The 18,601-nt window shown below is 33.9% G+C and overlaps 1 protein-coding gene across 31 annotated transcripts in view; it reads left to right on the forward strand.

Annotated features, from left to right (window-relative positions):
- LOC145252512 (dedicator of cytokinesis protein 3-like) overlaps positions 1-18,601 on the forward strand; it is a 468,467-nt gene that overhangs the window by 296,519 nt on the left and 153,347 nt on the right. For all 31 annotated transcript variants that reach the window (XM_080112022.1, XM_080112023.1, XM_080112026.1 and 28 more), the window contains 5 exons: positions 2,549-2,674; positions 3,966-4,090; positions 6,282-6,380; positions 7,303-7,366; positions 9,240-9,343. In XM_080112022.1, the coding sequence (XP_079968148.1) occupies positions 2,549-2,674; positions 3,966-4,090; positions 6,282-6,380; positions 7,303-7,366; positions 9,240-9,343 (518 nt within the window). The remainder of the gene's footprint in view (positions 1-2,548; positions 2,675-3,965; positions 4,091-6,281; positions 6,381-7,302; positions 7,367-9,239; positions 9,344-18,601) is intronic.

Below are 18,601 nucleotides of genomic sequence, written 5' to 3' on the forward strand. Positions count from 1 at the left end.
ATAAATATATAGCAACCTGTATGTACATGAGTACAGGTTGGAACAATTGTTTGCTTATATGAGATAGTCAATAGATGAACATAATGAGTGACGGTTAAAGCTGTAAAATATTAAAAGTATTTATAACTCTAGTATTTCACTCTGAAGTTCAAGTGTAATGTTAGCAAACATCTTTCTACTCATCTCCCTTCATAATGACCCCGCTAATTAAGTCCCTAATAGTAGCCCCCTGCTTCAAAGTGGCGCTGTGCCTTGTTTGGGTGAAAATTGAATTAAAAAAAAAAAAAAAAATTTAAAAGAATTTTGTTATTATTAATATTTGATTATAAAATTCCATTTCATATATATATATATATATATATATATATATATATATATATATATATATATATATATAAACTCAAGTTAACAAAATGGAGAATTTTGGAAACTTAGAATATATAGATAGTAATACTAATATTTATCCGGTAATCCTTATCTGTTGAAAAATGTCAGTATTCGAGATAGAGTATATGAAGGAAGTTAAAATTTTGCAAATTACAATTTACAACATTTATTATTTTAAACAAGGGATGCAGGTTAAAAGTGACTATATCTCCATTCCATGGAGTTTCAAAGAATGACTCTTAACCTCAAAGGAAAAACAGTAAACTTAACATTTATATAGGCTAGTTATAATTTTGCTTATTAGCACATAATTTTCAAACTATTTTAACTTCTTTCACACACACACACACACACACACACATATACACGGTTCAGAAGGATTCAAATAGGAATAAATTTCCAAATGATAAAATGGAGATCAATATTTAAAATTTTAAAATCAAATAGAGCTTTAAAAAAATAAATATATATCTCCATGCATGTGCATGCACCAAATAGTTTCACCAAATGCTTGAAAAACAAAATTCCTTCATGGAGTGGATTGTTTTGTTGTGTAATCACATGTATGGTTTAACAAATTATACTGAAATACTTGCTTAAAACATTTTCAGTACACTTTAGATTTTCTAGCTCAGTGGAACAGTGCACCTTGTTACGAATAATCTTCTCTGAAGCGGCAATTGTCTCTCTGCTGAAGCATGTTGGTTGATGTTCGTCACAGGAACTACAACTAAAGAATAGACAAATTTTTGTTCAAGGTTTACTTCTCTAGATCCGCCATATCATGTCAATGTGAAGGATGTGGATTTTCACCACAGACGATCATTCACTATGGAACCAGTCAAGCATGCCATGGATGGCCCATTTTTTAAACATGCTCGACCTTTACAAATCTTTGTATGTTTTTAATTTCTTTGAGTTTTTGCCCATGAGCTAAATTTTATAGTGGATGAGTTGAACCACCCACTTAACAGGACGCTAATCCGTTGTTGGTCATATTTCCATAAAAATAGCTCCACATGCTTATTTATACCAAATCAAGAGTATGTACATAGATGCATGCATATACAAACATGTGTACGTTAAACTGTATGAGTAGAAACCCTGATATGCTGATGTAGACAAACATATATATATATATATATATATATATATATATATAGTTAAAACCAAAGATGTATTTATTTAACATTCATGGTATTTTATTCACATGTTAATGTATTACATCTTACACGTGTTTCATTGAATAACAGAAATTCACCAAAGAGCTCATTAGAGACAGATCATGTTTCTCGGAAAAAAAAAACAGTTGGAGAGGTTTTTTTTTTTTGTTTGTTTTTTTTTCCTTAGAATAAAAATATGGTAAAGGAAAATGTCGATAAAAGAAAATGGAAATTTTTAAAATTTTGGAAAATCATAAAAAAATCTTATTATAGAGTATATAGGCACCCTTACAGAAAAAAAAACACATTGTATTCACAGCCGATGAGAAAACATTTTATTGCATCATATTTGATTATATATGCATTCAAAATTTACATGGGATTAATGATTACTAAAATATTAGATGCATAATAAAGAGGTATAATATTTAAATGAATTTTTATTCTCATGTGGCTTTCGGTGTTGACTCTTTATAAAAGAAATAAACAAATAAATTTTCATATCCTGGTATTTTTCTACTAGTTATGACGTTCAAGAATTAAGAATTTTAATTTTCTTTTTTATCGTATAAAACTAAGACTTTAATAAATTTGAAATTATAAAAGATTCACTATTTGTTTTGTAAGGAAAATCGATTTTTTAATATTTTAATAAAAATCAATTTTATTAAATTTCTAAAATGTTGGTGTCATTTTTTTTTAGAATAAAAAATAATACAATAGTTTTTTCTTTGTGGATTAAATATCCTTAAATATATTTATTTTAATATCAATTTTTCTCATAACGTTTTCTTTTAAATTTAAAAAATTATTCTTATAATAACAAATGAAATTTCAAAAATACCAACTTGAATTTCTTGTTTGTGGATTGTTATCATTTTCTAATCCCCTCAATTTGGTTCAAATTAAGTTGTTGTTTTTTTTTAATTAATGAAAATGTCTTTGTAATATTGTCTGTCTCATACAAACTTTCTGTCTTTTTCTTTTTCTCGATCCAGGTCTCCATATTGGTCTTCAGATTCTGTATGGTGACTTAACGTCGATCAAATCAGCTCAACCAGTTTTGTTCAACAAAGGAGTTGATCTGGTTCAAAAATGCATGTTTCCTGAATCACTGCTGCCAGGTAAATACGTTTCTTCCTTTCTCTCCTTTTGTAGTGCTGCTCTTGGCTACATGTAGTTTATTTTGAAAAATGCCAAGAACAGTGCTAACAATAAATATTAGTGATACGACGATTCCAATATTTTTCCCAATTCTGATACAATTACGGATTCTATTTTCATTTCTTGATTACAATTACAATTCTTTTGAAATTTCTAAATATAGAATTGTTTTTTTTGGGGGGGGGTACCTTAAACACCCACATAATATGGGCATATATTTTCAAAAACATAAAAATACACTGGTGGTAATGATCTGTAAATGTTTATCATTTCATCATTAATGGATGATTGAGTTCTAAACAAAGAAAAAATACAAAAGAATTGCTTTTTGAATAAAAAATAATGAACCTGACATGTTAAATATCCAGATCATGTATACTGAGACATCATTTTTGACAAAAATGCGACAATATGCAAGAAACAACATTAAATAATTTTGGGGTGTACCAATAAGACATTTTTGAATAAAAATAATGAACCTGATACCAGGCACTTGCAAATAAAGAAACAATAAACATGATCAAAAAGATAAGTTATATGTTGGATGGTTGAAAGGTCATTTTCAGCAAAAAGCATACACAGATATAATCAAGTGGAACCAAAGTCAGGTCAATTCATTGAAATGACCATCGCTTTGAGTGTGTGGATCTAGTAATAATACCATCACAAGGGGGCGTTTGAGGTGGTCACAAATGGTTATATAATGACAATCCAAAATGGATATCAGACTTGATTGACAATTTGCTCCCACCTCCGAGAAGAATCAACCCATTAAATTTCTATGCATATATTTCCCTCTTAACAACCAACCATTCATCACCATCACTGACAATAAAGATAGATTTTTTATATGTTTATATATCAGTGTGTTGTCATTCTTTTAAGCATATCAATAATACAACACATTTCTTTTGTTTGTTGATTGAAGATGTGAAATAAAGTTAATAAAATATATTAGAACAGAATTTGTCATTTGATTTACTTGCGAATAAATATTCGTTTTATGAGTTTATTCGAAGGAAATCATTTTCTAACAGAACTTTGCTAACAATACAACAACTATTATAATACATCCACAATAATTTTGCTATATATTTAAGAATCTGAAATCTACATAAAGAGTTAAACAAAAAAAAATAATTTATTTAATTTCATTTTAAAATTAATTTCTCCTATCTTCAAAATCGCTTGAAATATTGTACTTTCTGATTTTCTTGCTGACGGCATTTTTTTTTTTTTTCCATTCTGAAGGTGAGGTCCGCAATGACTTGTATATCGTCCTCAACTGCGGTGACTTTGAAAGAGGAACTAAAAAAGCTGCCAAAAACGTGGAGGTGGAACTTAAAGCATTTGACAGCGAAGGGAAACTGATTCCAGTAAGTACAAACAACAACAAAAAAAAAAAATAACTGAAAGTTTTGCATTTTTTTTTTTTTTTTTTAGTCTTTTAGGAAAGATATGCTTTCATTTAATAACTTTATTTTGGAATTCAAACTTTGCTCCTAAATTTCGACAATGTTACGTGGTCTAGCTGAATACACCCTACAAGAAAAAAAGTTAGGAGGGATCAAATCTATTAAACAAGATGGTCACTGTTATATACTTGGGACTTTGTGCCAGTAAGTAGCGATTAAGTTAGCTAGTGTGAATTTTGGTAAGAGTCATATCAGTACATGTCAAGATAATCTAGTTGCAAACAAAAATGTACCCAGAGATGGGTGACGCAAGATGAAGTGGGGAGGCAACAGGTCAAACTCTGTAGAAAAAATGTTACTTTTTCTTTTATAAAGGAATCACCACTTATCAAGGTCCGGAGGCCACTCGAGGATAAGGGTTAATGAGTGTTCAGTAGTCAATGGGAAAATGTCATAGTAATTGTTAGTAGTGGAGATTTGGTAAATTGGATTACTTAGAGGGACGGTTCATCAAGAACTTGTTTATGTTGGACTTGAAGATGACCATATTGTAGTCAGTTGGAAAGCAGGAAAACAGAACAGAGTTCCACAGACTTTCAATTCTAAGAAAGAAACTTTGTTCATGGAATCTACGTTTAGGTTTAGGCAGAAATAAAGAGTGGAGGAAATTATTGATAGTGGTTTCAGCTAGACAAATGCTTTTGTGAAAGCCAGTTTCTTCTTCATTATTAGATTGAAAATCAAAATATTGAATTTCAGTTAAAACCAATGGTAACTACTAAATTGTTATGTCAAAATTAGTAACATATCCAAAAATTATGATTGCCAGATTTCGTGAATTTGGCCTTTTTTAAAAGGAGTTTGCCCTTCAAAAATTGTATAATGGAACAATCACGATATGATATGACGTCATGTTTTCAAGCAAAAGTAGCAAATGTTTTCTAATCAGTCTCTCAAAGCGATATGGTTGAGACATGGCAAAATAATGTAGAAGTAATCTAATCTAAATTTTACCGATGCCTCTGTTCATTGTGTTGTTCATTTCTTATAATAGAATTGCAGAATAAGAAGTAAATAATTAATCAGTTATGTACTCTCTCTCTCTCTCTTTCTTTCTGTCTATCTCTCTTTCTCCTAAGCCCATTTTCTTCAATAAAACTTTTGAAGAAACTCTGCAAGAATCTCCATTTTGGCATTTATGCATGAGAAGCTTTGTCCATCTAAGTTAAGAAGACGAGATGATCGACAACCACTAGACGACATGGCCACACATAAAATAGTGATAATGAAAAACAGTAACAATGCAGAGAATAAACATATGGACACATGCATATCTGGTTTCTTGATTGCTCATGGGTGAGAACATTACAACTCATGCAGTCCATACCTGCCAGTCCATCAACAGGTCAGATTGTTGCTGAGTTAAATAATGGCAAAAGCTGCTATTGTTGCGTGAATGACATTCTTCTAGAGGAAGCTCACTGCTTTGACAAGCTTTTGCGACTGACCTTCATTCCTGACCTGAAATGGAAGACTTGCGTCAAATCTGTTGCCTAGGTTGCTGGAAAAATAGTCGGATCATTCTACCATTTTAGAAAGTATCTCACTCTTGACACAATCTTCTGCCTGCATTCAAACGAAATACATCCCAAGATGAAGTACTGTTACCACATGTGGGGTGATGCTGCTCAGAAGCACTCTTTCTTACTTTGACAGAGTACAAAACCTGCTTCGAAATCTAGTGGCTAATTTCCTTTTCTCTTCTCTATTATCTGTTTCTCAAAGAAGAGACATTGCTAGTCTTTCTCTGTTTTATCATTACTTTCATGGCAAGTGCTCAACTAAATTATGATCTATGGTAACTCCTTGGTAAACATTCAAAACAAAAACTTGTCTAGCTACAACCATTGTAAATAATTTCCCCTTCTTTCTGTCTGTACCTAAAACTAAACGAAACTTCCATGAGCAAAGTTTGGTGGACAGAAATCCTTTAGCCAGAAATTAAAGTTTGTTCTTGATAGCTCTCGCACAACTTTGACCATGTGTACCTGGACATCCCATTGCTGTTTGAAAATTTTCTTTTTGAACCTCCAGAAATTCATTGAATTTATAAAAGGAATTTTCATTCTTGTTTTTCTCATCTCTCTTGTAGGACTCGATTTTTGGCGGAATCGGTGAACCGCCAACAACCAATTATCTTTCTACTGTGTTTTATCACAACAACAATCCAAGATGGATGGAAACTGTTAAGGTAATATTTCTACATTCTTACTTGTAAAACATTTTTCTGGGATTTGGGTTTGCATTATTCAGCCATTTATCTATTTGAGTGGTTATCCCTAAAAAAAAAAAAAAAAAAAAATCTTTATAATGTACATATCCACGATAAAAAGAAAATACTGTGCATCAAAAAAGTTGCATAAATTGATCCAGTAGTTTTATGTAAAATAAAGTAAATTAAATGTTATTGGTAAGCAATATTCTTGCAACACCATTTTGAAATTCATCACCAGTTAAATCCCCCTTAAAATACTCTCCAGAAATAATTTAAAATCAGGTTTGTACATTGTCATAATGCTTACAAATATCAATTAATCACTAAAAACATAGTTTTATTTATAAAATATAAACTTATTTGATCAATTTACATGATTTTTGGTGTATGCTATTTTCTTTCCATCCTGGGTACATACATAGAAGATTTTTCTTTATTTTCCTTTTTTTCTTAGAGATGGGAGAGTTATGGACAAGCACCTTTATTTTTTCCTTCATTTCCTTACGTTATGTTTACTTCACTAATTTAAATAAGTTTCTCAAAGTGTTAATATGTGATAGTAGAAAAAAATGTGATCCATTAATTTACCCATGCTTGGGTATTTATATGATAAGGTGCTATCTTCCTCTTTGTAAACCATTCTCAACAGATTTTTGACTAAGTTCTCCTTTTTGTATCATAATAATGTTGACTTTTGTATCATAAGTTTTGCTTCTTTCTATCTTAATAGCGTTGCCTTTTTGTTTTGTAATAGTGTTGCCTTTTTGTTTTGTAATAGTGTTGCCTTTTTGTTTTGTAATAGTGTTGCCTTTTTGTTTTGTAATAGTGTTGCCTTTTTGTTTTGTAATAATGTTGGCTTTTTGTTTTGTAATAGTGTTGCCTTTTTGTTTCGTAATAGGTTTGCTTGCCCATTGAGAAATTCACTGGAGCCCACATACGCTTGGATCTTCGGCACTGTTCTAGTAAGTACAAGAATTTTTGTTGTACATTCAAAATATATACAAGAACCAATATTTTTAAGGTGCATCTGTTCAATTTGTGTGTTAAGCCAAATAAAGTACTGTTTCCAACTTAACTATAACAGACGAATGTCTCAACCATCTGATGGACGATTATTAACAAATGTGGTTCAGTAAATATAAACACAAAAACAATACATGTTTCAACAGTAAATTCAAATGTAAGTCAGTTAAAAAAAAAAGTGGTTGTGAATAAGCAAAATATGTGTATTTCAATAATAAGTTCAACACTATCTCAAATGAGTGTTCACTTCAGAAGAAATTTGTAAGATAATTAAAAAGGAATATCAGACCAAAGAAAAAGTTAGTCATCACCGAAAGAATGAAGTTTCTGGAAATAAAACAGAACCCTGAGGAGTCTATTGTTATAATTCATACACTAAATAAAAGAAAGAGCAAGATATTGCAAATTTGGAAAACTTGGCTTGAAATGAGCCAGGGAGACGAATTAATCATGGTATGCCAGTGTTGTACCCTGTTTTTTATTTTATGAAAATCGCTTGAGACAAAGCATGAAGCTACTTAATGTAAGGAGCTAACAAGGACGAAAGACGATTATTGCAAAAACAGGAGATGCCCATCGACCTTTAGTCTTGAAAAGACCAAGGCTGTGCGTAGAAGGAACACGGTCATCAGGTAGAGAATTCTATAAGTTTGCAGTCTTTGGAAAAAAGCTACTGGAACAGGAAGCTGTATTACAATGAGGTATTAAAACAATGAATTGATGTATACCTCTAGACAAACGAGCTGGAACAAATGAAGCAGGAAATAGATCAGACAATTCTGAAGAACACATGCCATAATAGTATTTGTAGAAAAGACAGACTCGTTAATCTCATAAAGTCTAGGGATTACAATGCCATAACACAAGACTTCAGCTGTGTACTTCATCCTGTTACTATGGTTACCAGAGGAAAAAAAGAAGCTGAGAGATATAAATATCCACAGAACCGCTTACAACTTGTTAACAAAAGACTTTAGACAAACAACCAAAATTATTTTGTTACATTCTGGGATCAAAGAATTGGTCTACTATAGTGCTACAATTCTGGAGTGCCTATTCTATTCTAGATCTAGGTGGGTTGGGTTTACTTTCACCTGAGAGTATACTGTATTTTTACAAAGCCACCATTCGCCCATACATGGAGTAGAGTTGCCACATCTGGGTTGGTGCATCTACCACTAGTTTCTTTCTATTAGACAGGGCCCACAAAAGTTTCCAATCTAATATATCCTATGCAGTCAACCAATCATCAACCCCTGTCTCATCACCACAATGTTGTATCCTTGTGTTTGTTTTACAAGTATTTTAATGGAATGTGCACTGATGAACGTGTAGTACTTGTACCCCCTCGATGTACATACCCCAACTAACCCGACAAACAGCAAAATCTCACCTTTTTACTGTAGAGGTCCTTAGATGCTGGAAAGCCTTTTTTTATTCTAATAGTTTATTCTTTCTAACTGCTAGACTTTGGAAATCCCTTCCTGCTTCACTAACTGTACTAAGATTAAGAAGTTTACATATAATGTAAAGAGAAATCTTGCTCATTTCCTTACATAGCACCCCCCCACCCTGTAAACATGGTCCAAGATAATTGCCTCTTACATTCAAGTAAAAGTATGCCTTGTTTGGGGTGGAAAAGACTTAAAAGTTCATGAGAGTGAAAATAATATCAATTGTTTTTTATAATTTGATGATTTTGCTCTTAGTAATGTGTTATTAATAATCTTTATCCCTCTTGCATTGCATGCTGGGAATTTCCATTTCAACTTTAATTGATTATTTTATTTTTTATTTTCTCAAAATCCACAGCTCGGGACAAAGGGGAGAAGAAGCTTTTTGGGTTTGCGTTTTTGAAAATAACCAGCAGTGATATTACTCTCAAGGACGACGCTCATACGCTGTGTATATATAAAGTAAGTAAATGACATTATAATGTATTTTCTTTTAATCAACTTACATAGATATTTATATTTCTTTTAATGTAAACTATCTATAAAAGTGAGAATGTGAGGACAATTCTCAACCTATATACTCAACGAATATTTGATCTACAGACTTGAAATTTGGTGTATCGGGTATTCAGACATGTAGAAAACTTTTTAATTGGTATTCATCTGGAAAAAAGGTTGCTAAGGGGGTCAAAATTGAAAAATTAGTATGTGAGGGGGGGGTCATCAGATTTTTATCTTTTTATCAACTGTTTCACGAATGCGCATGCATTAATCGTTCAAATGACAGATTCCTTACGCTAAGAATAAGTATGTTTGAAAACACTGTATAATGATCGTGTCAAGCTAGCCTAATGATTATCATACTTGACTCGCTATCTTTAGGTGTTGGTTTCGATCTCAGCTAAAGTATTTTTATTTTCAGTTATAAGAAGTGAACTGTTTAGAAAAAACATAATACTCGCATGTACATGTCTCAGTTTCTGTATGAATTAAAATATAATATTTATGCATATTTTATAACCGGGCAATGCTGGGCGGCCTGCTAGTCTTATATATGAATGACAAACATTTGTATGTATATCGCACTAATCCTTGAAAAGTACTCATTAACTTCCTATAAAGTTGGTAGTTTTTAAATCAAGGTAACCCCAGAAAAATTATATCTAAAATTTAGAAAAAAAGATTAATTCTTGAGGAGTTAGGTCAACTGGCCATTTATATCATTGAATGTTATCAAGAAGTTAACATGATTTTTTTAATGTTATCACAGAGTTATTTACCTTATGCCACAAGTTTGTGTGTGTGTATGCTCAGAGAGTGGAATGGGCTGAGCAAAGAAGAAAGGAGGGCAGGAAGGGAAGAATTAAAAACAGGAGAAGAGGGGGAAAGAGGGGGAAATGTGTGTTTCTGAATGTCTTTAGATGAATTTGTATCATCAGAAATATTTAGACTATTGTTCTCGTCTTGAGTGTTATTCGCACAACATTCAGTCGATGTAACCTCCAACTTTCTTCAGGTGTATTCTTTCGAATTCGGGAAACTGCATGGAATTTTCAATGGAACCCTTTCTTTAATCCACAGGAGTAACATGCTCTCATTCCATCAGCCATGACTAGGTAGAAGTATTACGTAATTAACAATTGTAATCTTCGTATCACCCATGTTATACATAATTTTGAAGCACATTTTTCGTTCTATCGAATCATGTTATTCATTACCATTCTCAATTTCTTTATTCATTTTTTTGCAAACTTTTCAAAATCCGCACAATTTTCTTGTTCCAGTTCAAACTGGGCTGAAAAGCTGCTGAGACAGCTCATGGTATCAATGATGCTTTTGACCCAAGAACCACTAACGAACATGTGGCACAACGGTGGTTCAAGAAATATCGCAATAGTGATGAGAGCCTCGAAGATGAAGATGGTTGCGGCCGGCTGACTGCGGTTGATAACGAACGTTTGAAAGCCTGAATTGAAACAAATCCTCGCAAAACTACATGGGAAGTTGCTGTTGAACTCTTAGTCGACCATTCAACAGTCATTTGCCATGTAAAGCAAATAGGGAAGTACAAAAAAGTTGGATAAATAGGTGCCACATGAATTAAACGATAATCAAAAAAAATCGTCATTTTGAGGTATTTTCCTTCTGCGCAACAAAAACGACCAATTTCTTGAGCGGATTGTGATGTGTGATGAAAAGTGGATCTTCTATGACAACCGGCGACAAACACTTCCCAAAGCCGAAATCGCACCAGAAAAAGGTTATGGTGACTGTTTGGTGGTCTGTGGCCGGTCTCATCCATCACAGCTTCTTGAATCTGGGTGAAATGATTACGGCAGAGAAGAACTGCCAACAAATTGACACCAAAAACTCCAACGTATGTGCTCTAGATTGATCAATATAGAGGAGACCAATTCTCCTCCAGGACAACGCTCGCCCGCATGTTGCTAAACTGACCTTGCAGAAGCTGAACGAACTGCGCTACAAGACTCTGCCTCATCTACTATATTCACCGGACCTCTCGTCCACTCATTATCACTTTTTCCAGCATCTTGACAACTTCCTGCGTGAAAAATGCTTCAAAAGCCGAGATGATGCCAAATCGGTCTTCAATGACTTTGTCACTTCCAGAACTCCAGATTTCTATGCCAATGGGATAAATAAATTTGTTTCTTGTTAGCAAAAATGTGGTGATTCTATTTCGGTTAAGTTTATTATGAAAGGAGTTCTGATCTTTTGAAGTTGAATGCCAAAAAATGACATTATTTTTGTATCAACCTAATATTAAATCATATTGTCAGCTCTAGTAATATCTACACTATCGAGCAATAAACCCAACTTTTTTATGAATTTAAAGAAATTATATATATATATATATATACTAGCAGGCTGCCCGGCATTGTCCAATCGTAAAATATGTTTAAATATGATATTTTGATTAATGCAGATTTCATATTTATTATTATACTAGCATTTCAGCCCGGCGTTGCCCAGGTGTTTGGATGTGTATGTTGAGCAAAAAAAAAAGTGGTAGTAGGAAGGCAGGCTCGAACCTGTACCACAAAGGAGGAAAAGAACGGGGGGGAGGGGGGGGGCTGTATGTCTTTGCTGTTACGACCACCGCCAAACCGGAAGTGACTTATGTTTAAATTAAGGCTAGACAATCGAAAGGAGAAGATGATTTTCAAAATTATCGGTACAAAAGCAACCCCCCTGTAGAAAAGTGCCCAGTTTAGGGTGAAGAAATTAATGTTTTTAGCCAATTTTTCGATATTTGTCATCTAAAAGGTTGAATTTCAAAACCATACTGATCTCTGTCGAAAGTTTTGGCAGACATGCATACATACATACATACATGCATACATTCATATATTAGTAGCTCAAATTTTTTACCCAAACTAATTAAAAAGCTTGCCCTATCTCTGAATACCCTTTATGTAAAATTTCAAATGTTTAGACCAGAAATTGTCTGAGTAATTTGGTAGAGACCGCAAAAGTCAATTATTTTTATACTTTGACCCCTATTATGACCCCTTAACATTTATTGTTTTGGGCTCAAATAAAGTTATTAAGTTAGATCCATGTCCAAGGAACCTATATCTAAAATTTCAAGTGTTTATACCCAAAATTGTTGGAGGAATTTGGTAGAGTTCTCAAAGGTTAAATCGTTGAACTTTGACTCCTTAACAGCCAAATTCCTGGCCGAAAACCGATTACAAAGTACCCTGTATATCAAATTTCGAGTCTGTAGACTGAAAATTGACAGTTACGAGGGGCGTGCAATAAGTAATGCCCCTGACCCACTTCCCATAGCAGTAGAGCAACGAAACTTGGCACAGTTATTAGTCTTTCTCTACATAGGAACCACCCAGAGTTATGCATTTCTCCCATCGTTTGATGCAGCTCTGGAGACCGTTTTTGTAGAACACCCCAGGTTGGTCCTCCAACCACAACGTAACTTCAGAAATCAAGGCTGCATCATCTGGGAAACGCTTTCCTTTCAAAAACAACTTCATGGCTGGGAAGAGGTGAAAGTCAGAAGGTGCAAGGTCAGGATAGTAGGGAGGATGGGGGAGAATTTCATAACCACACGCCCGTACTTCTGATCTGGCAACATGCGAGTTGTGGACTGGAGCGTTGTCCTGCAGAAGGAGGGTACCTTTGCTGATCTTGCCCCGCCTCTTGATTTTGATAGCTTCCCTTAATTTCCTCAAAAGTGAAGCATAATAGGCTCCTGTAATTGTGGTACCCTTTGCCAGGAAATCTGTCATCACTACTCCGTCCTGGTCCCAGAAGACTGTGAGCATGACCTTGCCAGAGGAGGGCTGCACCCTTGCCTTCTTTGGAGGTGGTGAGTCCAAGTGCTTCCACTGAATTGACTGGGCTTTGGTCTCTGGATCATAGTGATGGACCCAGGTTTCATGCTGTGTAATCAGTCTTTTGAAAATCTTTGACTCATTTTCTTGGCACATCTCCAGATTCATTCTCGAGCACTCGACGCGTTCTCACTTCTGGAATGGTGTGAGCAACCTGGGAATCCATCTGGCAGACAACTTATGCATATGCAAATGGTCATGAATGATAGTTTCCACAGACCCTGTACTAATCTTGACATCTTGGGCTATTTGGCGAATAGTAATGCACCGATCTTCCAAAATGGCAGCCTCAACTTGACGGGCAGATGCCTCATCAATAGCAGAAGGGAGGGGGGGGAGGCGACCAGGTCTGGGAGCTGTTTCCACAGACTTCCGGCTATGTTTGAATTCATGATGCCAGCGTTTTACAAGGTCATATGATGGAGCATTATCACCATAAGTTTCTTTCATTTCATCATTTTGTTGTGCGTCCTTTCAAATACAAAAACCGGATCACTGCACGACACTTAACAGGCTCCATTTCACACCTGACTCAGTTCAAACACCTGTAAAACAGAAACCACACTTAGTTCAGAGCTGTAATTTGCCACATAACCTGTAGAGATATAAATCATTGCACATGCTAAATTTCAGCTAAATCAGACAACTGGAAGTGGGTCAGGGGCATTACTTATTGCACACCCGTCGTATTGCGTAGGAAAATGTACACAGACACACACACAGACACGTTCACTTTTATATATATATATAATAGATTATACTGATCAGGTCACGGGTAGTCTAGTATTCAAATAAACATTTTCTAATGTCTCTACACAATCATGACCATGTTTTGGTCAATTTTAAATAACTAAAGGTCTCATCAGGCGACATAAGTCCATTCTTTTTCCAAGTTATATATATGTATATATAAGTGACTTTGTCTGTTTCTCTTAGGAACGGTCTCTACAAAACTCCTCCGTCAATTTTTGGTCTACAGATTTGAAACTAGATATATAGGAGATTTGGACCTGTGGAATGAATTTGATTTGGCTTTTAGCAGATAAAGATAATTGCTAAGGATCAAAATTGAAAAAACAATGGTATTCAAATCATATTTTTTTTTATTTTTGAAATCACTATTATATATTGGGTACAATATAAGGATGAAATATGAGAGCCAATTGACTGCCAATGTACACGTCATTTGTCCGCAAACATACACAACCTGAGTTGTTTGTTTCATTCGTCAATTTTTAATATAAAGGAAAGATTAATTTAAACAAAAATGGAGAGAATATATTTTATGTGGGAGTTAATTTCTTTTTTAATCAAACATTTTAATAAAGGAATGTAGAGATTGCGATTTTTTTTTTTTTTTTTTTTAATTAAAATTCTGGATTTCCACTTTATTGTCTTTAGTGATTGAAGGAGAAATCTTTCTAGACCTAGGCAATTTTTATGCATCAAATATTAAATCTTTAACAGTTCTACAGCCAGCGGCCATTGTTAGGAGGCAATAACTCCAATTTCTTCTTGGTCAATTAACATGGCAAATAAGTAACAAACAAGAATTTTTTTTTCCTAACAGAAAAAATTTGAAAACCAAAACATTTATTGCATAAAAATGTATCAGAAAATGTTTACTTTAACTACAACAGAACACTGACCAATAAAATTTGTTTTTTTAGGGGGTTTCGGGTCGCTTGAACACTTTCTTTTTTTTTTTTTTTTTTTACATAGGAGTCATTACTTATGAAGGCCTAGAGGCCACTCGAGGATAAGGGTTAAAGAGTGTACAGTAGTCAATGGGACAATATTATAGTAATCGTTAGTAGTGGAAGTTTGGTAAATAGGATTACTTACTAAAGAGCTTTGTTCATGGAATCTACATTTCGGTTTAGGCACAGATAAAGAGTGAGGGAAATTATTGATAGTGGTTTCTTGTTAGTCGAATGCTTCTTGTGAAAGTTTGGCGAATGGAGGAGTCCTTAGATTGGAGCTCAGACGAGCACTTGCCATGAAAATAACAATAAGCAGAAAGAGGCTCGCAACGTCTCTTCTGTGAGAAAAAGGTTGCAGGGAAGAGAAAAGAGCATCTACTACTAGGATACAAAGTCTATTCCAAACTCTGTCGAGGCAGGATAAGGTCTTTCTAGCAGCTCCTGCCCAGATGTGGCAACAGTACTCCATCCTTGAATATATCTGGCGCTTATATAGGTAGAGAATTACATCAGGCATGAGATATCTACTGGATCAATAGAAGGATCTCACCATTTTTCCAGCAACGGATTTGATATACGTGTTCCATTTCAAATCAGGAGTAAAGGTTAAGCCCAGAAGCTTGTCAAAACATGGAGCCTCCCCAAGACGAAAGCCATTCATTTCAATTGATGCCAGATGGGGATCAGAGCATTGATGATGTAAAGATAGAAGCTTGATTTTAGATGCATTAAAAATAACCAGCCACTCCTTTCCCCATTGTACCACATGCTCAAGATCAGAGGAAAGAGAATCAGAGAACTTGGTCATTAACGGTATTTAATGTGTTGCCATAGATGGTAGCATCATCAGCATAAATGTCTACAAATGATGTAAGGATGTGATTTGGAAGATCATTGATGTAGATTAGGAAGAGGGTTGGGCCAAGGATGGATCCCTGAGGGACTCCATCATTAATACTGTGAGCTTCTGATTTCTGCCCATCAACCACTACTCTTATGAACCTATCAGAGAGAAATGATTTAATAATTGAGAAGACATTTCCAGCTATACCATAGCTGGAGATCTTGTGAAGTAGACCTTTATGCCATACTCTATCAAAGGCCTTTGATATGTCAATAGCAATTGCCCTAGAAAGGAAGCCTACATCTAGAGATTTGCTAATCCTATATAACTGTAAGCACATCTGCTGTAGATTTAGCAGAATGGAAACCATATTGCATGTCACTAAGAAGGTTATTTTTGCTGAGGTGGTTGACTACTTCTCTATTTAATACAGATTCCAGCAATTTATTTATGACGCACAGGAGACTGATTGTTTTGTACTGAGAGGGAGATGATCGATCACCTGAATTCTTAAATACAGGGCATACTGATCAGGTTTTCCAGGGTGTTGGGAGTCAATTCTCCTTAAGACAATGCTTAAACAGTTTTGTAAGTATGGGAGCTAGTTCTGGTTGAAGCCTTTTCAACACTATAATTGGAATGCTGTCAGGGCCAGTTGCTTTACTGGAATCAAGATTTTTGATTAGCTTGGCAACATCATGCACAGATATTTGTATGTTGCATAGCGTGTTTACTGATACAGGAGAAAATATTGGGGGGTAGAATTAGCTGCAAAGTTCTTGGCAAAGAGTTTTGCTTTGTTCGATGCTGATGAGATTACCTCAGGTCCATTGATGATGGTTGGGTTAGAGCACATGCTTCTATGCAGGACCCTGTTTGCTATTTGTCAAAGCTTGTGGGAACCAAACCATTACTCCACTACTTCGGACTTGACATTCTTTATTACTCCTTTACAGTGATTTGTTGGCAGTCCTGAAGGTGGCTTTATTACATCTATTACATTGGAAGCAATGGAAAAAGTGATTTCTGTGTACAATGGCAACAGTACATTCTGAAGAGAACCACAACTGGCTGTTAGGTTTTTGCTGGAATTTTTTGGAGGGTATGAAGCGATCTATACCTACAATTAACCATTCCATCAGGTCTGTTACCATAGAGAACGCATTCTTTTTAAAAATGAAACACAGCGGTAGATCTGATATAAATGTTCTGAAGCTATCCCAGTCAACCATAGACTATTGATATACTGTACGATGGAGAGGTACAACAGAGGTCTTATTACATTTTGTTTTTATTTTAACTGAGACAACTGAGTCGTTGGAAGAACCCAGTGGAGACAGAACGGAGGATGAACATAGCTCAGGGCATATTGTGAAAAAAAAGGTCTAGGAGACTTCACAATCTAATAATCAATACAAAATTTGCTCTATAGAAATAAATACGAAATCTGCATAAATTAAAATATCATATTTAAGCATATTTTACGATTAGGTAATTCCAGGTGGCTTGCCAGTGTGTATGTGTGTGCATATATAAAAATATATATATATAGAGAGAGAGAGAAAGAAAATGCAAAACGAATGTACATCTTTCTGTCAATAGAATTTGATTCATTTGTTTTTTCAAGTCTTACATTTTTAGTAAGCAGTGACAACTAGAATTTGAATTTTTTACAAATTTTATTTCTAGATGCATTTGTCAAGTATGCATGGTTGACATCGCTCTCCCATCTACAAGTTTAACATTCACAGATTTAAGATTAAAACTAAATATGAATTAAACAAATTAAAAGCAAATTTTCTTTTCACATTTTTTTTAAAGCAAAGCTTGATTTTGCGGTGTGCCATCTTTACACCCTGCAATATTTCTCAGATCCTCACTCCTTACACCCTGCATCTATTCGTTTGAATATTGTTTGTCTTGCGCCATTTTCTTTTGCTACTTCTGTTGTCTGCACCTTTTGCTTTCTTGGTTTGAAATTTGGAATGGAAACTTTTTTTTTTTTTTTTCAAAAAATTATTTTTAATTAATCAATTTATTCATTCTTTTATGCCTTTTGGTATCAACTTTCTTTGAACTGTCTCAATACAACCCTTTAAAATATTATACAAAATATAGTATATTATATATATATAAAATGAAAATTACAATTGAATTTACCAAAATTATCCAAGATGGTAAAATTAAAGTAAATTATAAATATTAAAGAATTGATATTTATAAAATTATCTCAGCCAGATATAAAAGCTCGATAAAACCAAATAGGAAATAGAGCTTATAATATGAGCAAACAATTAATAAAATATGTTAAAAAACACTTTGAAATGAGTTAAAAACATATTTAATCTGAAAAGGAAACACTAGATAAATGGATAGTCCTTAATCCGCAGAGTTTCGAAGAAATACTCTCCTTCTCATCAGAGGGTAGGAATTAGCAAAATGAGGGATCGGATTTTGCATGCAGACGTATTTGATGAAACAACAAGTAAGTCAAAGATCTTACTTGAAAACAAAATAAATTAAGCAGAGGGAATATGGTAAAGAAAAATGTGATTACACATGAATGGATAGTCTGGTGGAAGATAAAAAATCCAGTGACGGTAAAATCCAAATGTAAAACTTCAAGAAAGTTAAAAGAATTTCCATTTGTACAAGTAAAATCCAAGGAAATCCCGTAATTGGAAGAAGATGGTCCATAATAATCCAAAGGCAGAAATCCATGGAATAATTCACAAAAATGTGTACAAGGAAAAAAAAAAAATATATATATATATATATATATATATGATGAACTCTC

This window comes from Euprymna scolopes, chromosome 29, assembly GCF_053919585.1.
Source record: "Euprymna scolopes isolate OS-2025 chromosome 29, ASM5391958v1, whole genome shotgun sequence".
NCBI lineage: Eukaryota > Metazoa > Mollusca > Cephalopoda > Sepiida > Sepiolidae > Euprymna > Euprymna scolopes.